This window comes from Glossina fuscipes, unplaced genomic scaffold (assembly GCF_014805625.2).
Source record: "Glossina fuscipes isolate IAEA_lab_2018 unplaced genomic scaffold, Yale_Gfus_2 0, whole genome shotgun sequence".
Lineage (NCBI taxonomy): Eukaryota > Metazoa > Arthropoda > Insecta > Diptera > Glossinidae > Glossina > Glossina fuscipes.
The window spans coordinates 43,118,282-43,145,584 of NW_023998414.1; the positions used below are offsets into that span (position 1 = coordinate 43,118,282).

General features: G+C 34.5%; 1 protein-coding gene across 4 annotated transcripts; it reads right to left on the minus strand.

Annotated features, from left to right (window-relative positions):
• Nucleotides 1–4,113: 4,113 nt before the first annotated feature.
• Nucleotides 4,114–26,803, minus strand: LOC119632049 (nuclear transcription factor Y subunit beta). Of its 4 annotated transcripts, none has more exons than XM_038024750.1 (3): nt 26,661–26,803; nt 5,449–5,780; nt 4,114–5,352 (listed from the first exon to the last, which is right to left on the minus strand). In XM_038024750.1, exons 1-3 carry the CDS (start codon nt 26,682–26,684, stop codon nt 4,236–4,238), a joined length of 1,473 nt encoding a protein of 490 aa, XP_037880678.1. In that variant the 5' UTR covers nt 26,685–26,803; the 3' UTR covers nt 4,114–4,235. The 4 variants fall into 4 exon arrangements, with proteins under 4 accessions (XP_037880678.1, XP_037880695.1, XP_037880687.1 ...); XM_038024767.1 differs by lacking the exon at nt 26,661–26,803 and adding an exon at nt 22,703–22,787; XM_038024759.1 differs by lacking the exon at nt 26,661–26,803 and adding an exon at nt 15,403–15,435.
• Between the last annotated feature and the right edge of the window lie 500 nt (nt 26,804–27,303).

Genomic DNA, 27,303 nt, shown 5'->3' on the forward strand with positions numbered 1-27,303 from the left:
AGATTTTGATATGGAAAACAAAAGCTTTTTACATACTTAAAACAAGTGCTGTGGAAGCGATCACAAAGCTGGTTCGGTTTGAAGCATTTTCAATAGCATTCGTCGTTGCCCCGAAACAGGTCGGTATAGCAAATTCCATTTGAGTATCACAAAATGGACGACCTACAGATTGAACACAAGATTACGGACAGACGGACATACAAGTTTAGGTCAATTCAGAAAATAATTTTCCCGTCCATTTCAAGTCTTCCTGGGTCTTGTATACGCCCGCGCAAACTTAATCCACCCTTGCACCACAAGCGGCATACGCTATAGTTTATATTTATAAATGTATTGTCACAATTTTGGGTGCAAAACGTGATTGTAAATGTTTTAATTAAACAGTAAAAGAAGTGTGTTCATTGATATGATTTACTGCTTTCGCAGATATACCAAAAGCCTTTGTATATAAAAAAACAAGAAAACCCGTTTGGTATAGAAATGGGAGCATTCCAATTAAAAACCCTTTTTTTTACTCAATTTCGACTTTGAAATTTAGAGGCTTGCAGTACAAAGCATTCTTCTTTGTAAGCGAGAGGAATACTGAAGCATACCTTAAGGCTCTCGGTTTTAGTGCAATTTTGCACAAATATTCGCGCCAAGATTCTTCGCCAATAGGTGTTGCGTTTAGAACCCTAGCAGGTGTAGAATGAATGTGCGTGTGGGCATAAAAAGAATAGAACTTTCCGTCGCTTTTATGGCCAAAATATTGCCTCCCAAGAGATAGGAATTTTTGTCTATTGGAAAATGAGAAACAAATTAGCGTCTTTTGTTCGTCTTACCGTTGTCAAGAAAAAAAAAAAAAAAGAGTAAAACTATATAAAAATCTGTAAACTAAAATTTTCAATTTAAAAACAAAAAAAATCTTAAAGTTTAATTTATTTCATTTTGTCGTTTCTCATCTATCAAAACTTACGATTTTTTAAGCTTTCAAATGGTTTCATTGCAATTTGCGGAACAAATGGAATCAACTGAACGAATGGCAAATGAAAGGAGAAAGAAACATATTCAAGTTTACTCATATACATGTGCATATATGAGCAGTTGCTTTTCATTTAAATCCAACTATTTAGTTCTTATTAGAGAATGAGGATCATTTTCAAAAAAAAAAAACAAAGGAAGGTTGGAATGACTTGGGTTGTCTTTACTGAACAGTGATAGTCGCAAAGGCTGCGACTTACGAAAATTTATTAATAAACTTCACGCACAATTATAGACTAATTTTAGGCGAGATTTTGTATACATTTCTAGACAGAGGTAGGTAGGACTACTCGCGACTACCAAGTCAGTGTTCACGGGCTCAAATCTGAAGCGTGGTTGATTTTATACACTTTCGCCTGGAGGGGGCTACCGCCGCCGTATTTCTTTTCCTTAGCACCTTCAAGTAATCCTCGTTTTGATTTCTAATCCCTTCGGGTTTTTTCTTTTCAACACTTTCCCAAATAAACTGAAATAATTTTATTTGATTTTATGTGTAAGTGTGTGATTTTTTCGGAACTTTGGTTCATTTCGATTTGCTTTGGTTTGTGTTTTATTTTTATTTTCAGAAGCTTTTTTAGAAGCCTCTTATCCTTTTTTTTTTGCAATGAAATGGAAACTGCTTCTCAATCTATTACAATCACACCCGTGGTTCTTTCTTCTAGTCTTCACGCCTTAAAGGCCATTTAATTCCATACAAATGATATGAGGATAGTTTACTTGATTCCCCAAAGTTCCCTAATAAGATATAAATATAAATCTAACAAAATATATAAACAAAATATAAATGGCACTAACACATCCAATGGTTGCTGCATAAAATTGATTGCACGGAATCTTCCTTTGTTTGCGAATAATCGCAGGGAAAAATTGTACATACATAAAATTACTTCAGATGCGAAAATGTTTTATTTTTGTATTCAGAAAATGTTATTAATGTTCCTTGGCAGGAGCTTAAAGAGGGCATTTTTTTTTTCTGAACTGCTAGTGTTGTTGTGGAAAGTTGGAAAAAAGCTCTGTTACTCTCACGTATCTACGAAGACACGTCAAGTTATTCATTGCTAAGGCTAAGCCACGGTAATCGCGTGGCGACCTACCTACCTATATGAGAAATATTCAGATTATTTGATACAAAAATCTATGCCGAGATTTCACTCTGCTTATAAGGGCTACCAACTCCAAGTATTTCTATAATATAATGTCGGTGATCACCATACGAGAGTTTTCTCTGATCAGTAATCAAAATTCATTCGCGCACCGTAAAGAGTAAGAATGAGACAAAAATATGGATATATTTCTTAATATTGTTACATATATATATATAGATATTCCAATTTTTGTGGTATCATAGTCCCCCTCCAAACATGTGTTCAACATTCCATCACGTTTGATGCATTTGCGAAATTTACAGGAAGCCAGAAAATAATAACATAAGACTTTCTTGAGAGGTTTCATAAAAAACATTAAGCCTCCATATTAGTCAGAGGTAATAGTTCTTCCATAGCACTTCTCGCAGTAATCGTATGACTTCGGTCAGTCTATAAAGAAGATATTTTAGCGGATATGGTCTGCGGGCAGAATGTCCGTTTAGCAGTGAAACTATAAAGAAAAATTATACAAAATGTACAGTCAGGTATCCAACATGATAAAGATTCCGATTATGTACGAACAATTAATAAATAACTTGCCGTTTATGCATAGTCGGTCTCGTATATCTTTTTACATAAAACTGGAACGAATTGAAAACAACACTTCACACGTATTAATCGTATTTTGTGTTTAGCAAGGAAAAGGAAAATCAATATTTCTTCTCCACTAAACCCTGGAATTAACTTTCAGGCGACAGGTAATTAGGTCGGGCTTTTCAAATCAAATATATTTCTTATATGGTTAACTAAGAGAGTATTATCTCGAACAATATCTATCTCAAAGGTCTTTTCAAAAATTGTTTACAAATTTGTTTTTATTATTATTATTATTATTATTATTAATTTCGCCAGAGAAATAAATTCTAAGACTAAACTCTTAAAAGCACTAGCATCTAAGGCTATCGGCTTTTATTAAAAACTCTACCGCACCTGAGATTCGAACCCACGACCATTGACTTGCTAGTCGAGATTCCTCGCCTTCGGCTACTCAGGCGGATAAAAAATTTGATTTTAAAATGAGGATATGCCGTTAAATCGATTTGTCTCAAGAAAAGATCGTCCTTTTGTTAAAGGAACAATTTCGTGGGAATTTTCCCAACAAGTTCGATATTTGGGTAACACATTAATAAATAATACAAGCTTAAGATATATAGTGGACGATGAAAGTCAGCCCACATAGGACAATAATTCGGAGATAGATTAAAGATAAAGCTGAACATATTATGGCATGGTGTGGATTGATATCACGTAAGGTACTGCAGTATGTTTGGTGGAATTAAAAGAGAATCGTGGATCGTGAGCTACTTCAGCCAGGCTACTTAGCCGATTGATTTCACTCTCTGTTGTCAACAACTAAAGAGGGAAAGCGTCCAGAATTGATCGAAAGAAAAGTCGTGAAAATCTCGCGGAATCGATAGTATAGATCGGTGCTCGTCCTATCCGACAATCGTTCGTTTTGTTCTCTACAGATCTTCCCTAATAGCGTAAAGCTGATTTTTTTAAAAAGAGCCCCGTGGAAATCATTTGACTCAGGTTTTCGAGTAAACATCCCAGAGAACACATACTCGTTTAATACCGTTCATATAAAATGTAAGTGTAATGCGTTTAAGTTTCAGTGAAAGAATGCTACGAAATCGTTCTCTTACCTAATATCAAGAATATATTGAATGTTGTTTGAGCATTGGCTGTGAGTATTTTTGAGCACATTTCCACTCCATTCTATATCGATCTAAAGAATGTTTTTTTTTTGTATTTATTAAATTCGAATCAACACTTAATTTTATTTAAATATTGCACATCCTTTTATTTTTTAAGTTAAAGATATACGTGAGTTAAAGGTTTATAATCTAGCATAAGTTTAGATTACATACTTAAGCATATGAAATGAGAAATATTATGTGTATGTACGATATTGGAGTATCAGCGAAGCATATGAAAAGATCATAAAAATTTTGATTGTAGTCAAGACCAAGATTCAAAAGAAAATAGAATGATAGACTTTCACTGTCTCCGCACCCAATTGATATCGATATGGAGTTTCTCCGAATTTGTGTTGTGATGCTTGGAGCTTCATTTCTTTTGGGGGGGAGCGTCGTAGACTAATTGTTTCACAGCGTGAGCATGATAGTTGAACGGTCTTTGAGTGATAGCCACTACAGCGTTGCGGTTTGATTCGACACTGGACACTGCTACCGCTGGACGGGATTCCTGTGAAAGTTGGGATCGTGCTTGAAAGTCCTGATGATAACCGGGTACTGAAGTTGGTGTGTATCGTTCATTGGGCTTAATAGACGGTAACGGATAGTTTTGGCTATAATCGTCACTGGCGTGCGCGGTGTTGTGTGTGAAAATGATTTTCGTGTGCGAGGAACGTGGATTGTTTTCGGCTGTTGGTAACGATGGATGTGAAATTGATTGGCCAACGCCTTCCTCAACCATATAAAATTGCTGTTCGCTGTCGTAATCGAATTGAGGTTGAGTCGTTATCGCTAACAGATAAGCTTGCTGATAATTGCGATTATCATGAACTTTAGGATGTGTAAACTGCTGTTCAGGTGTGGCGTAGAATGGTCGCACATTTGACAGATGATGGTGTTGTGGCGGTTGCTGCGCGTAATAGCCCTGGTTCGGAGTTGCATCATATTTATAACCTTCATAGTTATTAATATTTTCTGGTGTCGCAACTCCCTCCTGATCATGCTGTTGGCTTTGCTCGTAAGCTGCTTGTTGCTGTGCTACTGCTGCTTGATTTTTTACTTGGCTATAGTCGTCATGATGTTGTTGTTGTTGTTGTTGTTGTTGTGGTTGCTGTAATTGTAGCCGTTTTCTGTGCTCGGTTTCCTCCAAAATGTGCAAATATTGCGCCGCCCTTATCTCCAAATATTGTTGCAGTAAGGTTTTCAAATGGCTGGCATATTTGGGCGGACCCGGTATACGCAACACAATCACTGGGTCTTCGCCGTCCAAAACATTTGATGCGTGCGGCACATCTATGTGAGGTGCATGATTCGATTGTATAAACGATTCTGTTTTCAATTGATATGAATACGACGGTTCGATGGTAATGCTGTTCTTCTCGTCCTGTATGTAATAACTAGGGGCATCGGGTGGTATGTCTTTTTGCGAGTACGGGTAAAACATGAATTTTGGTGGAGTGTAATCATATCCATGCTGTGAATAGCCGTAACTAAAAACGACATGAGATCTCTTAACTGAACCGAAATATATAAAATAAAACAAAAAAAAATATATATATAAGGAAAAATTCACACCAAATACTGACCCCAAGTCTCCCTCTATCGTACGTTTACTGCTTTTATGGTCAGTGACATTGACATGCTCGATTTTAAATTTGATTTTCGCACCATGCAAGTGAAATTGTTTATCCAATTCTTTAATGAAAAGTAAATCTTCTTCGGGTAGGTTTTTAAATTTCTCGGTAATGTCGGCGGCTTTTTTTAACGAGGGCTTTATCAAACGTTTCTTCAAAACGGTCACCTTTTTAGGATATATTCCGAGCTTTTCTGTAAACTTATTAGATCCGTGCATCTTCACTTCCTCTATTGCTGGGACTTCTTGATAAATTTCAGTTACCAGCATTACATAGAAGCAGCTCTGCAATGATATTCGAAACATTACCCCTAATATGAATAATAAGCTAACAGATAATTATATCGATGAGTGCTCGATAGTCATAGATGATGTTAGAATGTATCGTGCTTCTGAAACACGGATTTTTTCTTTACCATACTGCAAGGATTTTCAAGTCCCACGATTTATATTTTTCTTGGGAATTTCCTCTGAAAGCCGAACAAATAGGTGCATTTGCGGCACGTAATGCTATACATGCGAATCGGAAGGCAGAAAACCCATTTTAGACGTCTACCTGTATCGTGATTCTGCTTTTTGAACCTCAGTACTTCAATACGATAATGCAGAATAATGGATGAGAAGACTGTTAAGAAGCTGAAAATCGATATTTCGACTACACTGTTTATGTATACGAGCTTAAAGAACGGAGGCCGTGTTTTTCGTGTGAAAGAAATGAGTGGCACCGTATCATCGGGGAGTGGTGATCAAAAAGCTTTTTAGATGGGTAAGTAACAGGAGGTAAGAAGTGATATTTATGCATCAACCTTTTAAACGTTAGAGGACCCGGAAAAAGGAGACTGAAATCACAGATGCCGTTGCGGCGATTGGTTTTCATTTCGGGCTACACCTACAATAGAAATATATTTCGATTGCGGTCATGATCTTGTGACGTGACTTTTGCCCAACAGACGCCTGTAACAATGCAAGACTTGCAACGCGATAAGTCTTTAGCTTCCACCGTCGTCTTCAGATATTACTCTCTTCGTTTATCATTTGCTTTGGCCTTTGCGGAGTGCTTTAAGTGGTGCAAGGCTGAATGTCGATAAAGCGGGACAACGACACCCTCATGAAATCTTTTGAAAAAAAAAACCAAACTTTTGTCCAAAAGTACATTGACGAACTTGTCGATTGTTAGCAGAAATTTGTAAAGAACAATAAAGACCGTAAGCTTAATCAATAACATGCAATAAATATTTACTTTAATATAACACCTGTTGAAGTTTATTGTTGAATCGAGTACGAGCTTATGCAATCCTACGACACTTTCGTATATGTGACAATAGTGATGACCCGTAGCGGCCCATACGTATAGTGCGCTTTAAGATAGACTTCACTTTGTATGCTAATAATGCAGTGAGCGTCAACTTTCAACTCTCAATATTGCGCTTACAGATCCGCCTTTCACAATTGCGAAAACATAGCGAACGAACAATTTGATGCAGGTACGTACTTAACGTTTAAATGTAATAGAAATTGGGGTTAGAAAATGATTACCCCTAAGTGCGGAGTTTCGAGAGGGTTTTTTTTGGAAAAAGCTTTGTTTTTAGCTTTGTTTTTTTTTTTTTTTTTTTTTCTTTTTATGCATACAAACACACGCATGCATAGTGTAATTTTATTTAATTTTATTTATCGTAAGCAGGAAGTGAACCGCCACAGGAGAACTTATATTTAGCTAACGGGATAACTGGCATTAATAATGTAATGGGCATTGTTTAATCAGGATGACATATATCTTTTTCATCGCACATGGCAAGTATGCTTTTGTTGTTGGGTAGTGGTTTTTTTTCTTTTTTTTTTTTTTCTGCCTTTCCAGCTGCATGCATTAACACTAATGTTGGTAAAGAGAAAAAAAAATGTGTGTTAGCAGTCAACAAAACGTACAAGCAAACATATGAGCGTGAATACATTTACAATGGTCCAAGTTAATGGATGAGTGCTAATCATTTGTATTTTGAATGTAAAGCTTCCTGCATGCCTTTCGCAAAGTTTTTCCCTTTTCTTTTTAGCGTTTTTTTTTGCAAACATCTATCTAGGAGTAAAGAAATCTGTAAAGTTATTTAAGAAATGATTATTAAAAGAGAAAATATTCTGGGTTTGAATACAATCTTGAACCCATTTTTATGTTGTTTGTCATTGAATTAACATATTTATTTATTTATTTATTTATTTTTTTTTTTTTTTTGTTCATACTTAAGTATGCTAACGATGCAGTCGGTTATGTAATTAATTTTCAAACATTAACATAACAACTTTTACATTTTCTCTCTTTACTCAATTAAACTAAACAACAACGTTTATTAAAAGCCATAAATGTATGAAAAATAAATGTTTTACAAACACATTTACTTCATAATGATAGTTTTGACGTGAATGAGTTAACCGAGTGCCAACAAAAAGGTGCAGAAAGACAGACGTGTGTTTTTTTTTTGTTGTTGTTGTTTGTAACATCACATAACAATGAAGCGGCCCAACACATCTTATTCATGCAATCAATCGAGAAAACATTTCACTACGTACGAGCACAAAATAGTGTACAATTAATATAAAAAAAACTCCTTTAATAAGACTTAGTCTTCCTTTGTTTATAAGAAAAGGTAGGAAAAAAACACACAAACTAATCTCTTAACAAATTAAAAAAAACGAGAAACCAAAACTGGAAGACTTTCGATACTATCATCCATCATCTCCATTGTTGTAAAAATAAACCGAAAAAACAAAAAAAAAAAATTAAATATTCAGTGAAATAAATTTGCCTATGAATAGATGCAAGCAAGCGCTAGCGGATTTTCGCAAAGCTCTTTGATTGAAATATTTCTTTGCCAAAGACCTGCTAGAAAGTCGAGAAAATAGATATCACATCTTTATATTAGATGCATGCATTAATTTTCGCCAGCGACTTTTACAGGTAAAAACGACAAAGTAATGAGAAATATTAGTCTATACGATTGCCACCTTTCTCTCACGTTATTCATTCAGTTAGTCAGTGTACACAGGTGTCGTCGACATTTATTACTTTCATTGCTTGTTAGAAAAAGAAGAAGAAGAGTTTCCTGTGAGTGGCAATGAAATGTGGCTCTATCATGGGTTAATCCTGGAGTGCCATCTACATCGACACGGAAGCACAGTATTCCAGGCCATAACGTTTTGCTTTGCATAGGGTGGAATCAGCAAGGTGTAATATGCTACGAGCCGTTCTGCAGATCTCCACTGACGTCAATTGAACCAGTTGAACGATGTACTGTTGCAAAAAAGTCCAGGACTAGCTAAATAGGCTGGCCTACGAATTGACTGAAAATGCCATTTTGGCCACTTGTTGCAAGTATTGTCAACGCTACACTGTTATAGCTCGAATGGGAAGTTTTGCCACTCCTAGTGTACTAGCGCCAGACATGCCGCCTCCTGATTACCACTTGTTCGGATCGATACAGCATGGCTTGGCTGGCACGCATCTTCGCCAAGTTAAAGAAGCGAGAAAATGGGTCGATCATTGGATCGCTGCCAAACTAATGGAAACAAGTTATAGAAAATGATGGAAAATGTTTTGATGAATATGTATTGTACAAATTGTTCTCAATAAATGCCTTCTTCAAGATACGAAATGGCCAAAATTAATGCAAACACCTGTTATATAAGCTGTACCTTTGTTCTCCGACCATTACATTTGACCATAGAAATCCGATTTGTTGTATTAAAAGTAGAGCGTAACTTTTCCTTATCAAAATGCAAAAAGGAAAACAAAAGAGAGATTTTCCACAATTCCCCAGGAACTTTGTTGTGCAATCGTTAGTGAAGTTATTGCATCTTTCTTTGTAAGCTGAACTGCCCGACAAAGCGATTCCTTATAAAAGCACTCGGCTGAGATAATCAATTTTTGTGCATTTTTTGCAAGTTAGCCCACCTTTTTTCGAACAGGCCGAGGAATGTTTGTCGATTGTCGATAACTAGAAGTTTATCCAAAAAATATTTTCGGCTTCAATATCTCATTACGAAATTAACTCTTATTCATTTTTCCAATTTTTCTTAGCTTTTTTTAAATAACTTCTTCTTCTTCTTCTTCTTCTTCTTCAAAGATAATCAGAGAGTCAACAACAGGTGATTACTCCAATCTTATTGGTAGAAGTTCAGGGCGAGCATGAAAATGTACAGTTTTTCTCTTTGAAAAACATTGGATCGCCAGGGATCAAGTTTGAAGATAATAGATTAAGTGCTTACTATATAACATTGCACATAATCTCTTATCCACAAATTTCATCCTTGACTAGTCAATATAAAACTGATTGACAAGTCGTTAGGTAGCTTACACTAGATATACAGAAAAATGCTAATAAAAGAACGTTTTAATCATTTCTAAACTTATCCTAAATTTCGCTTTTTGTGCAGTTTTGATTTTATTTACAAGTCTTTTTCTTGATTTTTTTTATTTATTTATTTTTTTTTTTGAAAATATGGTTATTCACGTAAATACTATCTAAAGCTTGTAGTGCAATGGTATACTGCGCACAGGACGACTTTGATTATGTCAACTAATGCCAACATTCTTTGAATCGATTTAAGTCTGCCAATCCGTCTGTTCCCCTGAACTCTGTTCGCCTATTTTTGTGTTCAATCTATAGGTCGTAATTATATCACTCAGCACTTGTGGTCGAGTCTAGATGTCAAGGCGTCTAGAACGCCTAGATGTTTCGAGTTTCTCATGTGGATACTCTGCTGTGAAGGCTTACGACTTACGGTCCGCAATCGGACGTGGAGTGAGAAAATGCACAATCAACGCAACGACCCGAAGATGATTAGTCCTAAGTTGGGATGGCCAAGTTGGGATACGTATCCCCGTGTCTGTTGAGAACGTCTAAAACCTCTACCCTTCTTTTTGTGAAGCTCCCGTTTGCAATGCGAGTAAGCCAGTTCTTCTTGCGCCCCCACTAGCACGGCCCCGCAATGGACCGTTCCCAATATCAAATTGAAGCCGGAAGATTGCTTCGGGAGAAGAGAGTAATAAAAAAGGAAATAATCACAGCCTCTAGTCAGATTTATTATTAAGCGATTCAGAAACATATTTTAATTTCGATTTTAGCACGTCCGTCCGTCTGTCCAATTAATTTCCGTTTAATTCTTTTCGTTGAAAATTTCATGAAATTTATTGGACTGAGGTAATTTTGTTATTAAAAATGGACACGTTTGAACCATTCTTACGGTCACTCCCCATTTAACGCCACAGTCGAAAGAAAAGCCATCGCGTGAAATATATTCTTCTTTTTTTTCGTCTTGCTTGACAAGAACTCGTGAAATATAGCGTTATTGCTTATCGAAGGAATATAGAAAATTTCGATGGTATAGGTGCCCTTTTTGTTATCTAATGACTGCCCTTGCTAAGCTATAATGTCCTTGTACTTGTTTTTACTCCATTTTTCAAAAACGAAGTTTTGTTTCGGTACATTTTTGTACCCATCATCGAAGGACGAGGGCTATATTGATTTTGTCAAAACGTTTGCAACACCCCGACAGAAGCATCAGATACCCCATAAGATATATATATTCTTGATTAACATCAAATTCTAAATCGATTTAAGCATGTCACTCTGTCCGATTGTTCATCCGTGCAATGTCTGTTGTAAACTCTCTATTGGCCGAAAAGGTGAAGTAGTCGATTTCACATTTGGCAGAAACATTGGAAGTTCTTGCACGCAGGCGGGTATTGAAAATGGCCCGTTCGTCGTTTGAAGCACACGTCCACATAGTACCACATAAATTGAGAATATTTCTATTTATCAAAAGCAGTAGAAAGTTTTTCGCCCATTGTACTGAGTATTGAATAACTGATCTTGCTCAACTATAGCTTTTTAACTTTTTTACTCCATTGAAAAATAGGCGAACCGGCAAGATCTATCAAAGCCTCAAAATAATATGCTTTTCATTTTCTTCCGCGATTTTTTGCAATTTTTTTCTCCCTTCTTTGAATGATGTCTTTTGGTAAATGTTACGCGAGCAAGTATTCTATTTCTGTCGCCACTTGAAAGATTCGTTTGGTTGAATTAAGGACAACATTGGGTTAATAAAACAATTGGACAAGATTAAGAACCAAAAGATGGATGAAATGTACTATCATACGTTGCTTGACAATCTGTTCAACAAGTGAGATACGATCGATAATTAACGACGTAACTCATTTCGAAAATGGTGTTTAGGGTCAGTGGTGTTTAGAGTTTCTTATGAAAAACCCATTATCTGCTCGTTTGGCGTGTGTTTGTTTAATTTCATTAGATATAAAATATTTCTATTGCAAGCACATATGTATTTCAAGAGCCTTCTTCTTTTATCGCTTCAGTTGACGGGATAATATATTGAATGTAAGAACCAATGGAATGAGAAATCCATTCGCGAATCTATTCTCGTTATACAATTAAACAATTTCTTAAATATATTTATTATGGATGATATATTTTCTTTATTAATCAATCATTGACACAGTAAGATTGCGGAACATGACACGTTTACAGCGATAATAAGGGACAAAATGATGTAAAATGGAATTCCGATAAGTGATGTCAATCTAACTTTCGCGCCAGTGCTGTATGGTTAGCATAAAAATTAGAAGACTTTCAGATATATATCGATGCAGATTGTACTTGTGAAACGTGTTCGAATGGGGATTGCGCAGTTGATTGCGAAGTTTTCGAGCAACATTGAACTGAGCGATGGGGATGAATGTCAAGGACTATTATTAAACAACATTTTCGAGCAGAAGGTATGTCTCCTTGGTTCAGTATAGTTTTTGACTTGGTGGTGTAACTGGGTTGACGCTTTGTCAAAAAGTGGTTTACGGTAGATCAACATCAAATTCTAAATGGATTTAAAAACGTTTGTCTGTCCGTCTGTTTGTCTGTCCATCTGTGCAACGTCTGTTGTAAACACTCCCCTGGCCGCAAAAATAAAGCTGTCGCCTTCAAATTTGACAGAAACATTGGAAGTTCTTGTGTGCAGGTTGAAAATGGGTCAAATCGTTCATGGGACACTCCCACACCACCATGCAAACTGAGAACCCTATTTTATCTATTCCTGACATTGGTTTTTAGTTTATCACTGATAAACTAAGTAGATATATGTACAAAAATTTTAACGTATATTCTATGGGCGATGCTGTCGTATTTGTGCACAAAAATGGAAAAAATTAACCGCGCCTACCCAATTTTATAGTGTATTAAAGTTTAACTGTTTTTCCAATACCTTTATAACGCGCAAAAACAACCTTCAAAAACCCAATAAAGTATATTAATTCTTGGCCAGTTTCGAATTTGGAATGCACCTAAACATATCCGCTTATACGTCTGCCCAGCTGTCCGTATGCGCAACTTGGTACTATTTGTAGTAAACTTTCTGCCGTTAGTGAAAAGTAGGAGATACTGCCAGACAAGTAAAGACAAGCGAAAGAATTTGGAATTGATCTAAACTTTTCAAAGGACACGCCTACAACGCCCACATGCCTGTACGACAAAAACGCAGCGCCCACTCCACCTTATGGAACAGGAAAGTGTTGTCTTTTCATTTCTTTTTTGATCTCTTTTTTTGGGCTAAACCAGTGATGGGTATAAAAGATTCGGATCCGAACGAGTTTAATTTTCATATTTTTTTTTTTTTTTTTTTTGCATAACTGTGAGATGATTGCTTTCCGGTAATATGCGCTAAAATGTTTGCAGCTTATTATATGGCTTAAGAACGTCCAAGGAAAGCTACTGCCTAACTTGTTCTCATCGTCTCCACGATTGCTTTTATTCAGCTGTTTTTGCAATGCAAATAAAATGTTTTCCCTTAAGAAATATTTTAAAAATTAAAAATATTCACGTCTCTGTTACGTTATGCGAGTTCGATCTTAATAACTTAATTAACATTTATTTGTTAAAGTTCGATGAAAGGAAAAAAAACCTTTAAATTTTTCGGAATTTTTTATTGCTTTTTTATTGGCTTAACAAATGCTTCGCACTAATACACTAACAGATGTCTTCACAAAGCATGTATGGCCATTTAAAACAGTTACAGTGTAAAACGTTCGATTTTGTCGAATTGACAGGTGCCGCGAACCTGGCACGTTTCAAGAAAAAGAAGAACAGCCTTTTAACATAACTCTTGCAAACTTCAATACTTTCAGTCGACATTTTCACAATATTTTTGAGCTGAGATTAGCCAAACAAGTGGCAGACATAGTGAGATGGATATTTTCAATAAGTTTACTTAAACAAGATTTATTTCCAAGAGAATACGATTTTTGGGTCAAAATTTGAAATTTTTTGATTGAAATACTCGGCTATAGCGCCAAGCTATTATTATTAAGAAATCCTACCTATTTTTCTAGATATCGACATAAAGGCGAAATTGAATTTATTTGAAGTTTTCTTTTTTCTGATATCCATCACCGATGTCGAAACGTTTGCAAGTCGCAGAAAGAAGCTTCAATGACTGCAGAGATCTTGATCAGCATCAATTTTTGAATCGATTTTAGTATGTCTGTCTGTCTGTCTGTCTGTCTGTCTGTCTGTCGATGCAATGTCTGCTAAAAGCATTCTCCTGAAGCTATTGTCTTCAAACTTGACAGAAGCGGGAAGCTTTTGCACTCAGACTGGTATGTATGCAAAACCCCACAAAGTGGGTAAATTCTTGACCAACTTAGAATTCCGATTGCACCTAAGCATGTCGGTCTGTTCATCTGTCCATCTGTTCGTCTGCGCAACTGTGTATATAATTTCCCGCTCGCAAAAATGAAGATATCGACTATAAATTTGCAAAGGAATGCATGGAAATGACCCAAATTTTCGAAGGACACGTCCACATCGCCCACAGACCTCTACGACATAAAATTTTATATTAAAAAAAAATATTTATCCTAATCCTATACGGGTATGCGGTAGTTGTCTGTACTGCCCTGTACTGTATAACCCGGAAAATGTAACCAGCTATGGACGCATATAAGGTCCGCTTTTCGTCATGAGAATGAATCTAAAGAGTTAAGAGGACTTCTGAAAAAACATGTGAAAAATTTCCTTTTATATTTTCAAATAGGGCTTAAATTAGAGTTGAAAAATTTCGAACAGCCTCAAATGTAAGAAATTTCTTTAGCCAGAGGCGACAGGGCAAGTGTTTGCCATCTAGCCATCTCTTGATGCCTTTCGCGGTTTCTTATTGCTTTAGAAGTGAAACGAAAGTCACTTCACTTTGAGAGGAGCCAATTACAGATGTTAATTTGAATCGTGGCGGGAATTGCAGAATGTCTTCGTTATTTACTTTTAATGCATGTATATGTTTACTATTTAAAAGGTGCCTGACTGATTGAGAAGAGACGGCCGTCTTACATATATTTATGTAATAATAATTTAAGCGATGAGCAATGAAGATTTGATCCAAAAAGCTGAAAATCCATATAATGTACGAAATTTCCCTATTAGTCTTTCTTGTTTCCTTTTACAGCAAACTAACTGCTTATCAGATGCTCGTTGAGGGTGTTGATCACAACAGCATTTCTCTTCACTTTCTAGTAGAAAAACCGGCATTAGTTCATTGCCTAGTTTCAGATATATTGAAAGCGTTTCTACTTTGCTTTATTTTATTTATTTTTATTTTTTTTGATTAATGCGTTGTTTATAGTTATCTAAAAAGAGCAAATACGGTCGAACTGGTTACATGCGCGAGAGGTTTTATTTCCGGGATCCACAATTCATATACGATATTTAACATTTAAATATATTGCGTGTTTTTTATGTCGATCGAAATAAATTTTGCTTAAAAGAAATTTTCATAATATTTCCAATTGTTTTTTCATCTACATATATATATATATATATATATATATATATATATTTATTTTAAAATGTTTTCTTACCACAATTAAAGAATATTTCATTTTTTTTATTTTTATATTTTTTTTTTTTTGATTTATTTATTTATTTATTATTTATTTTTTATTTTTTTATTTTTTTTGTATATATTTATTTCTAGGAGTTTTTAACTATATATACAATGCAAATTAATATAATGGCAAAATTTAATTATGTGCTACTCATATATATACATAAGTTTTGATTGTTTATTCGTTTCGTTGCAAAAACACTTTGTTTGTTGTCTTGAGTCTTCGCACTATTTTTCAAATCAGGCATAAATTTCTAAAAAATTTCTTCAACACTACTTAGCATTGTACATATTCACACTTTACTGTGGATGGCGCTGTTGCTGCACTCTCTTTATATACGGTGTCTCTAATGCAATAGTTAAAGTTGCTCAAACAAACTCTTGCAATTCGACAACAACTTTTCGGCTATGGTTTTTGTAACATTTTGCAAAGAGAGAGAGCATCACCAAAAACACTCCTTGAGTAAATTCGAAGCCGTTAATCGATGAAAATAAATTAATTTAATTGAAAGATAGATAGAAAAAGACTTTTTCAAAAATAAACCAAAAACAAGTCAAAGCGCGCATAGTCAATCGAGGCCGGTCCGTCAATACTGTACGTGCTATTTTGCTTAGTACAATGCTTTATCTTTTGTATCATAAATAATATCTTGTTCTTGTTTCTACGGAAAGGCTCTGTGACGTGGACGTATTTAGTCCAATCTTCGGATACAGTAAACTACTACACAACACTTTAGATCACACTACATTATGTTCAATCAATTTTCTTCGGAAAATAGGGAAAATGAAATGTCGTTGCCACAATAGCTTAGGCTTATCTTTTCTTTAATAACCATACATGGAAAGAAGTGCATTAAGTCGATTTAAGTGATCTAACCTTAGCGCGATAGTTTTACATGTGCAATTATATCAAATTTAAAAATTTTAAATCTTCTTGCCTTATGAAGGCGTAGGAGGACATTTAAAAAGCAGATCCTTGTCATCCAAATTTACGCATGAATAACCAAATATTAAAAATGATGATAGTTTTTTTCATACAACGACTTCTTTTCAATTAAGTATTAAGTGGTAAGTGATCCTAAGAACAGTCCGACCCATTTTCATTTCTTCAAAATGTCTCGAGAGTTTCGCATTGTAGGTTAAACACAATAATACGGGAATAGTCATAAGATTTGGAGAAGGACAAACGTCACGAATCAGGGACTGAATCATTTTTCGAATTAATTAACGCGGCAATAACAAAGCCCCATAATATATATATTTTTTACCATAAATGATGTAGGGCGCAGATATGAATGAATGAAAGTTACATACATATTCGCCTTGAGACGAGCATTAACTCAAGGAAATATGTGAGGACAGTAGCAATTTTGGTTTATTATGGCAATGGCCAGCAAGTTGGTTAACTCATTTAGCTCTCAATAGTTTCGATTTCACAATCATTTTATAATTATTATGTGTATATATTTTACTTAATTTTGAATATCTAATGCTTAATATAATTTTAATTGCTAATGTGATAGTAAATTTAAGTATAATTCTAATACTAATTGAAGATTTAATTCAAATTCTCATTCTAAGTGTAATCATAATTATAGATCTATTTTCAGTTCTAATTTCAAAAGTAAATGGAAAGCTCACTTCAATTGAAAACCCAACTTCAGTTCTAGTTCTGAAACTAATTCAAACTCTAATTGTAATTCTAAATCTCAACCTCAACGCAATTGTAATTCTAGTTCTAATTCTAATTCTAAGTCTAAATCGAAATCGAAATCTAAAGTGAAATTCAATCGAAAATCCAACTGCAGTTCTAAATCCCAATCCATATGTATTTCTAATACTAATTTCAATTCTAATTCTGAAACTAATTCTAAATCTAATTCTAATTTTAAATCTTAATTCCAATCTATTTATAATTCTGGTTCAATTATTAAGCCTACATCGAAATCTAAATGCAATTGTAATTGTCTAATTCTAAATCTCAATCTATTTCTAAGCATATTTCTAATTCTAATTCTGAAACTAATTCTAAATGTGAATCTAATTCTTAAAATCAATCTCTATATACATCTAATTCGAATTTTGAAAGTATCTAATTCGAACTTTAATTCTAAATCTAATTCTAAATCTAGTTTGAAATCTAATTTAAGTTGAGGCGGGAAATTAGCTGAACTTCAGCCGTACCAGTTCATTAAATTACCTTTTTAAAAAGGTTTTTTTTTTTTTTTTTAAAAAAAAAAAAAAAAAAAAAAAAACAAACAAACATTGACGATGAGTTTAAATAATTTAAGCGACAATAATAGCTGAGTAGTGAACTTGAAATTAAGCTAAAGATAGCCTAAAAAAATATCAAGAATAAGCCGTGGAAAAGACTTAAGCAAGAAACTTGAGTCATTTATAGTTAATATAGTGATAAGAGATATGAGAGAGAGAAAGAGAGAGAAAGAGAGAGAGAGAGAGAGAAAAGGTAAGAGTAGGAAGATACTATTTGAATGTTTACGCGAGAAGATATTAAGCGATAATAAATTTAATTATCATTATAAATATATGCGAAAATACGAGTTGTGTACGAGCTTTTAAGAAATTAAGCCCGAGACTTGTATTATATATTATAAAATGCTCGCTCGTAAATGAAACGTTATCGTCTTCTGTAGAAATATTCATTTTTATCCTGCAAATGTAAAGAAATAGCAATGACGTAAGCATGCTTGAATTTCATTCAAATTGCATAATAGATTCATGAAAATTTTGAAAGTATTTCTGATTTCGTGAAAATGCAAGAAAAAGAAAAAGAAAAACTAACTGCAACGTAAACGGTAACGACAGCGACAACGACATTTCACTTGTTCGAAATGTGACTTTTCTTTTTCGACTTCATTCAGCTTTGTTTGTCTGTCTGAAAAAAGGAAGGGAAAAAAGGGAGAAGAGTATTTATATCGGCGAGAAGGCAAATAACTCCCTTAAGAAAAAATAAAGAAATAAATAAATGAATAAAAATATGGTTTGAATTGTAATTTTTGCACTTATTGACTTTAGCATGACGGGTGAACGGGACAAGTGTAAACTACGGATTAGAAGTGTAGAGGGATAGAAAAGGAAAATCTCTTTGTGTACACATATTGCATATTCGCTAAAATCGCCCTTATATTCGATTAGTGTAGTAATTATAAAGATTCAACAAACGATTCTCTGCCTTATGCTCTCCTCTATCGCTTATGACAAAGCTGTTACAGGATTTAATTTGTAATTTATTTATTACTGCAACATGCCAGCTTCGCTGAGAAAGAAACTGGCTGCCTGAAGATGAAATGATGATGACGGAGAGACAATTTATGTAATTAGGAAATCGAAAAAGCACTGCTCAACATACCCAAATACCAAATAGGTACAACCACGGTGTTGTGTGATTGTTTATGCTGTATTGTAGTTTGACAAGGTGATGCAGCAGTCTAGTGATTATATCTTTCTTTTGATTGCGCGCGCTAACACAGCAGAGCGAAGACAATTTACAAGATGTGAGAAGCATATTACACCTTACCTTATCTGGCTGCCTGGCATTCGGAATAAAGTGAAAATTCATTTCTATTGCTACCGCACTAGTATGAGAGTTATGCTGATATTTGCGCAAAAGCGCATAAAACGTGACAAGCGTGAGAATTGGGCTCAGGTCCAGTCATCGTACAATTGCAATGCAATCGGCAAAATCAAAAATAACACCGACTCAACTTAGCGGACTAAACGCAAACGGGATACGATCCGTTTAAAGGAAATGCTCCCTACAGCCCGCGACTCGCCTGAGATAAGGATGCGAAGCGAAGTCATCTTATATTAAACAGAGCAATTCGTGCAAGCTTTTATGATATCTAAGGAGGGCCGCAGATCCGTATTTGTTTGTACAAGGAGTCGGAAATCAAATGAAATGTTTTAATAATTTATTTATTTATTTTGTTTCTCAACAATCTTTCTTTTTTTTTTTTTTTCAATGACATTAAACGCTTGCGGATGAATGAAGGCAACACTAAACGCTTTTTCTTACATCGCTCTCAATGTAAATGTTTCGACAATTTCTATACATTTTTTTTACTTTTTTAATAATATTTTTTGTGGTTTGCCTTACTTTTTAATAAAATCAAATGATTTTTATTAAAAGATTTGAAATGAGCGAAACGCTTCCCAAAAACGCCAACTGCTTAAATATGTTCTAATAATTTATTAAAAAAAAAATTTTTTTTTTATTATTTTTTTCAATTATTTAATGTCCTTTTAATTATTATTATTATTATTATTATTTTAATTTTAGACTAATGAATTGAATTCTTAGACTAAAAAAAAGAGACATTGAACACTAGCAACACAGGCTATCGGCTCTCCCTTTAATATTCTTTTAAAAACTTTGAGCTGAATGAAAACAAACTTTTGAAAAAGACGCTACTTTTAATAATTTAATTAATACGGTTTCTTTGCTTTTCTTTCTTTCTTTTATTTATTTATTTTTTCAATACCTTCAATACTAAAAAGTCTACTAAAGAACGCGAGCAAGTTTCCAAAGAAAAATGGGGTAAATGCTCGAAAATGTTTTAATAATTTATTTGAAAATGTTTTTAATAATATGTTTTTGTTTTTTCAATTTATTTTTAATAATACATATCAAATGTTCAGAGATGAGGGAGCAAGCAAGCTTCGCCTAGAACATTAAATGCTTATACGCATATCGTGCTCTCATCTCATAAATGTTTTAATAAATTATTTAACTATGTCGTTTTATATTTTATTTTATTTATTATTATTATTTTTTTTTTGCTTTGTTTTTTGGTAAATTTTCCATTTAAATAACTTGTTAACAATTTATATGAAAGTATACACAAAACGAATGGAAGAAATCTGGCGAGAAAACGTCAAGTGCTTAAAGCGCATATCGGGACAGTTGATATATCGGTGAACATAAATGTTTTAAATATTTTTTTCAAATAATATTTTTGAATTATTATTTATCGCCGTAAGACTCTATACAAAGAAAGCTAATTGCCTCGAGACGTATCGCGTACTCCGCAACGCTCGCTCTTGGTTAACATATAACGAAGATTTCTGAATTTTTATTCGTTTTTTTCTTTTTGCTTTTATTGCAAATCACAAATTCTTATCGACTAAATCAAACAACAACAAAGACTTATAAAGATAGGGGTTCGCAAGGATTCGCTTACTCGTACATCTATCTACTTGTATATTCGTTTATTTATTGTGCCCGGTTTAAGATTATTTTTGAAAGGCAAAAGAAACGCCAGTGTGTGCAAATTGTTATTGAACGCTGTCTGTGCGCCGGTCGCTTGCAATTGATGCTGATATTGCTGCAACATTTTGGCGACTTGCCAGCTGGGTATGTAAGAATCTAGCAATGATTTCGAGTGACGATATGTAAAAAAGTCCGGTACTATGTTGTTCGTAGATTTCACTATCGCATGATAAGGTTTATGGTTGTAATGGTAGAGCGATGTCTTAATATTGTAATTTGCTGGCTTCTCTGTCGTCGTGGTAAAGGTTATGAACGAGGGCGGGTTGGGTAAATATTTGTACGAATAAGGTAATTTAGTTTCATCTCTGGGACGTTTCGGAGCATATAAGATTTGTTTGGAAAATAAAACAGCACTGCCGTCCGCGCTAGCGCCTCCGGGCTCACCATATTTTAAAGCTGGCTTTCGAAAATAATTTGTATCGGGATCTAAATCATTTTCGATTCCGTATCTTATCTCATTGTTTACGAAATAGAGCTTGTTGTCTGCCGCTCTACTGAATTTCGTTGGCGCTGATGCGAAGTAAGCTTTAGATGGTTCATTATTACTATTAAAGGCAACATACGACTTAACTGCTTTATGGCCGACATGAGATATAAAATTTAATTTTTTAGGTGATGACACATATGTCGCGTTTGTTTGAAGTTCATTAGAGCTTGAAATGAAGAAAAAAGCGCGTAAATTGCACAATTATTATTTTGCACGCTTTTAGAAAAATTTTGTGTTTGTATACAACCAAGTGTAAAAGTTAAATAGCACTGCTTGTTCTTACGTATTTCGATCCAATTCGTTAACGAAAATTTTTTACATTTTCTATATGACTTTATAAAGCAATCGCACTCTCATTCCTAATCTCACTCACTAAAAAACCTCGTTAGTCTGTATATCTCCCGTTGAGCGGCGATTAAAAAAAGCAAATAAGAAAATAATCTTCGTTAATAGGTGAATTTCGGATACCCACCACCTTAATAATAATGCACTACAAAATGCAAATATTTCGGAGTAATGAGCAAAATGTCTTTTTTTGTCCTTTTGCTTTTGAAATCAGAGACGTTTTTACTGTGCTTTGTACTGTGGGCGTATCTTTCAATCGATTTAGTTCATTTTCGGAATCAAGCCGCGTGTAACAATTTCCATTTCAATTTTTGCGATCAAGAGAACAGCTACTCCCGACATATAAACAGACGGAGGGGAAGGAAGACTGACGGACGGACAACCATGCCTGTATGAATTCAAAATTTGATAGTGACTAATAAACTATATTCTTATACTTTATAGAATCTCTCCCGTTTCTTTTTTGTTATACGGTTGCAATATTCCTAAGCTTTCCACCAAATATGAAAACCATAGCTCCATTTTTACAACAGCAATCGCGTAGACGGACATACATATTTAGATTGTATTTATATACTTCACGGAGTCTCTGCAGTTTCTTTTCTGTGTTACCGTGGACTTGTCCCCCGATCGATTTGCCCCTTTTTTACAATACCTAAGTGTGGGCAACTGTGGGCTGCTAATATTTTCACCGAATATGAAGACAATAATTTAATTTTTCCTGCCGGGTGTGTTGTGTTTACAACAGCCATTACGCAGATGGGCGCACGGACATGATTAAATCGATTCACAATTTGATACTCGTCAGTAATAAATATACGTAGTGGGGTCTCTGAAGTGTCTCTCCCTACCGCATTGCGAATGTTATGAAAAAGCGAATACACCGCCATCGTTGGATGGTGGTGGGTGGTATAAAAAACGCAACAATGAATTTTTGCTCAAAATTCGGTTTAAATATTAACTAAGTTTAATTTAAATAATCACGATCCACGATCCATTTTGTTAGCAGTAAACTTAAAAAAAGCTCTTCACAACGCTTAAACAACTATTTTTTTAAAAAGCTTTTGTTAGTAGATAGCACATACTATAAACACATATATTATACGCTCGCGTATGATGGCTCTTGCTATCCCCCGATACGTTTAAGCTTACCTTTGATTGCGCAAAAGTTTGGCTAAGCCTTCAAACTCTTGATGTTGACTTTCCAATTGCGCTACTAATTCGGAGTGCCGTTGCTCTAAATTATATTGTTTTTGGTCCACTGAATATCTGTCCTGGCCCGACACGTTCGCGGAAGGTGGCGGCAGACGTTTCGCTTTGTTATGCTGCAGCGTTTGATAGGCCTCCGCTTTATTTAGCAAATCATCTCGATTGAAATATGACTTTTCCGGCGAATATAAAGCCAATGCAAAACAGTTTATGACCGCAACCACAACAACAAAATTGAAACAGAAATTCTGCCGACAAGTAAGAGGTAATAAAAGCAAATGATTGATGTTAGTGAATAATTGTAACGATGTTTTTGTGCGCTAAACTTAATTAATGTTGTCGAGGGGGAAAATCTTAAAAACAGAAAAAATTTCTCATTTTTTTTCTTTCCTTTTCTTTTGCTTTTTTCTTGATAAGCTGCGACTGATTCATTTTCTTTTGTTTTATTTGCTTACTACTACTGCTACTACTACTACTACTACTACTACTACTACTACTACAAGTACTATTATTGTAGAGCGTATGAACCTTTCACATATTTTTGAAACTTTATCGCTTCATGTCTGCAATTTTTTTGCCATAGTGGTTCGGTTATCTATATTCCACACGAGCGATTGCTTTTATTACATTTTTGGGCAACGTAAGATGGCTCGAAATTCATGAAGGATATCTAAACGAAATTAAAATCGAATGTTTCCTGCAGTTATCCCCTACTGACCACCTATCAGCAGCACTTGCTATCATAGAAGACCTTCAGGAACGACATGATTTGATTTCAAAGGAATTACTTTTCCACTTCGACACACTACCGGAGTCACGGTTGTCCTTCGTTTCGGTATTCTTTCTTATTCGCTTTCCTAAATCTATACCAAAGTTACAACTCATGCGTAAATATTTCAAACTTGATATATGTAAGCCTAACTTTCGCCCAACATTGTTGGCGCGTTTGGAGAACACTGAAAAAATCTAAAAAGAATCAAAACTTTTAAATATTAATATCCCGAGCTTATGCCGATAATGTTATTGATTAAGTAACATACGCTCCACATATTCACTTTTATCCGAAGTGGAGAGTAAGCGATAATTTTCGTTAAAGTGTTTACCGAAGCCTTATATAGGAGAACGCAATTCATAGTTAGCCAATAGGTAGGCGCAAGGGAAACAACTACCTAAGCGAGACAATAAAGCCAAGCTCATTCAACATGAATGACGACTTTACTTCCCTATTTATAAGCTTAGCCACTAAGGTCACAGCAAGAGTCAGTTCGATTAAGAGGAGTGAATTTTCTCATAGAGAAGAAATGTCCGTCCAACTGAAGTCTACCCGACAGCAGGCTCGTGTTAAATTTCTTAGCCCAACTATATTAACCACCGATTATACTTCACGATTAAATGTCGATTTGCTGTCGACCATGATATCGAGGTCACAAAAAGACCTTACACGCTTCAGGTTCAAACCGTTAATGCTGGAATCAATAAATGTTGGCAGTGTTCTACTACAGGACGTCGCCTATCATTCTCTAACATTCAATGACGCGCCATTAATCTCGCTGCACTTCTTTGAGGAGAACAGATCAGATTGCGGAGTCATCACAAGCCCTTCATAGCTTCAAAGCAGTGGAATCAGAAATGACGCAGAGACGGGACTAATATATAATCCCTAGATGGAAGATCACTTATGTGTAGGAAAAAGAGAATTAATCCAAGATAATTGCGGCACACTAGATCCAATAATAATATCTCGGTAGATGTGAGATTTATTATTGATCACTTCCAACTGAAAAGTTTTCTTGGGAAAAACGATTAGAAATAATTTTTCGACTAAAAGTTTATAATATATTTTGTCAAATTGCTTACTAAGGAATAAGTTATGGGTGTTTCAGTGAATCAGTGAATCGTGTATGCGAAAGAAAGTCGTTAACGTTTTGCTCCCCGCATGTAGAATTCTTCATAAAGTTTGAAATCGGTTTGCGCATATTGTTGGAGTACGAAGTCCTGCTAATAGAAGGAGATCTCTGACAAATGCTAATACATTTTTGGTAGAGTCTACGTCTATTTCAGTGCATCTATAAACCACGGTGAAGTTAGGCTAAGAGAGTTATGACATATTCATTACACTTACGAAAAAGACAAAACTGGAAAACAGAGTTCAGTTGATCGCAAAGCCTAGCCACCCTACTGTCAAAGCTAAGACTGTTCAAATTTTCATTCAGGATCGTTGAATAGGAAATGTGAAAGTTCCTTGCTTACTTTCATAAATAGCTTTAATAGCTGGTTCAACCGTAATAAGAATGTCTACGATTTTATTTAATTGCAAGAATTCCTCACCTTGACTTTAACATAATTGCCTATCTGGCCGTTTGCGTGACAAGCTAAAATGTAATAACGGCAAACAAATTTCATTTATAATTAACAATAAACTCGAGTTCCACGGCTAATGGATATCGGGAATTCTGTGGACGCACACGACTTATAGTTATATGTTAGTCTCACTGGTGTCATAACCGAAGTTGAATACAGAAAAATAAATTGTTTTGATCGAATAAAATATAAAAAGCACATTGGGCACAATGTTTAGTTATGCTGTGCTGCTTATATCATGTAAGATTTGTAAGGATTTCAACCAACACAACCAAAGACAATTGTCTGAGATGCACGAGCATCATGCCTTCTAGTTTTTGCAAGCGTCCTTAACAAAGTGTCGCTCACATACGATCGTTTCAATTTTAGTTTTAAATCGAACGTCTGCAATGTTGGGTAAATATATCTCACATACCTACAAATGATGGACTCTTAATCGCCGTGGTAAGCAGGGTGCCTGATCATTGCAAGGGTACATTCGTCACCGCATTTATCATGCAATCGCTTGTCCGGAAGCTCGTTCGGACAGAATATTCCGACAAAACTCAATTTTCCTACTTTTGATGGCGTATACGCACACATTTTTAGTTCTCATATAGGACGATTAGTCTAATGACTTTAATACGATACCGAAATAGATCTTACTTCCTGCGGACACCTTTAGGATGCAAATGGAATTGGTTTAGCAAGCAGTTCAATGGTCTTGTGTTCAATGTGGTTGCAAAGTCCAAGTCCGTAACGGGGTTGAAGATGAATTAAATTATTCCGTTATAAGAGTGACAGATCTAGACTTCATCTTTTGCTTTTCCTTTTTTCGCCTCTTGACTCAAACGAATCCGTGCACAAATCTTATAAATTTAAAATCTTTTTTTTTTTTTTTTTATGAAAATCTTTTCATTTAATTATTATAAAATAATTGCTCCTCGAGTATAATATGTTGGAAAGTTATGGGCGTGCATCTTACAACTTGACAATGTAATTATGAATATAAATAAATTTGGTAATAAAAAACAATTAATTGTAAGCGAAAATTTGAACTTGGAAACTCAGTTCGAAATGGATATGTTGAGTAAATTCGGTTTTAACCGCAAAGTTCCGGTAAAACCAAAGAAAACATATATATAACAAAAAAACAAAAAAAACAAAAAAAAAAAACAATAATTGACTAACCATTAAACTGATGTGCGCTTGCACCTCTTGTAGCATGCAAGCTTATACGTCATACGTCATAATTGTATTTTGTTATACAGAGGCCAGTAAGACAAACCGATTCATAAATTTATGTAAAGTTATTGCAATCAACAATAACAATAACAGCAACAATAATAGTAATAATAATTTTGAAAAAACAAGATGCAAAGAAGTTGATGAAAATGCCACAAACCAGTCGCTGCTAAAATTTACTATAATTACAAAATTTTCGGTTCTTATTATATATAAATCAATTGAATATATATATACATATATATATGTATATGTATATGTATATGTATAAGTATATGTATTCTAGTGACCACTGATATTAAACGGTAACATTTACCATATTCGCTGAATGAGAATCCATTTCAAATTCCACAAGCACTTCAAGGAAACGTGGATGTGTACGCGATTGAGTACAAGATCGATTGACAATTAATGGGGATTCGTTTTGTGTTTAATTTATTTTTCGATTTGTTGCATCTTCTTCTTTTTCTTTTTCGTTTGGCTTTCGTTCTTTTCTGTTTGGCTACATTGTATGTGTTTATGTGTGAGTGTGTACGTGTGTCTGAGAGAATTGAAAACTGATCTAACAACATTCACTTCTTTGATGATTTCGTTATTTCAAACTTTGTTTTTGTTTATTTACTATTATTATTATTATTATTATTATTATTTTTATATTAAGTTGTCGTTTATTTTTTAATTCAATTACAATAATTTTAATGTTAAACTCTCTCTCCTTGATTAAAATTCTTTTATTATTTTGTTGATAAAAGAACTCACCATTTCGTATAATTGGATATAAAAGAAAAAATAAAAATTTTTTTCCCAAAATTTTTCAAAATTTTTTTTTAATTTCATTAATTTTTGTACAATTTAATTTTCAATTTTTCATTTTAAAAGCGTTCAATTTTTGTAGCGTTTTCGTCCGCTTGGTTGATAAGCACATAGGCAGTTTGTTAATGTTACGAATGTTTAACGGC

Excerpts from the sequence above, each read along its gene's own strand:
- LOC119632049 (XM_038024740.1), bottom strand. The coding sequence starts at position 9,206 with ATGGTCAAATGTAATGGTCGGAGAACAAAG. Across the intron at positions 5,781-9,176 it reads GTAATGGTCGGAGAACAAAG|AGCTGCTTCTATGTAATGCT; the intron begins GTACAGCTTATA and ends ATATCATTGCAG. Across the intron at positions 5,353-5,448 it reads ACGATAGAGGGAGACTTGGG|TTACGGCTATTCACAGCATG; the intron begins GTCAGTATTTGG and ends TGTCGTTTTTAG.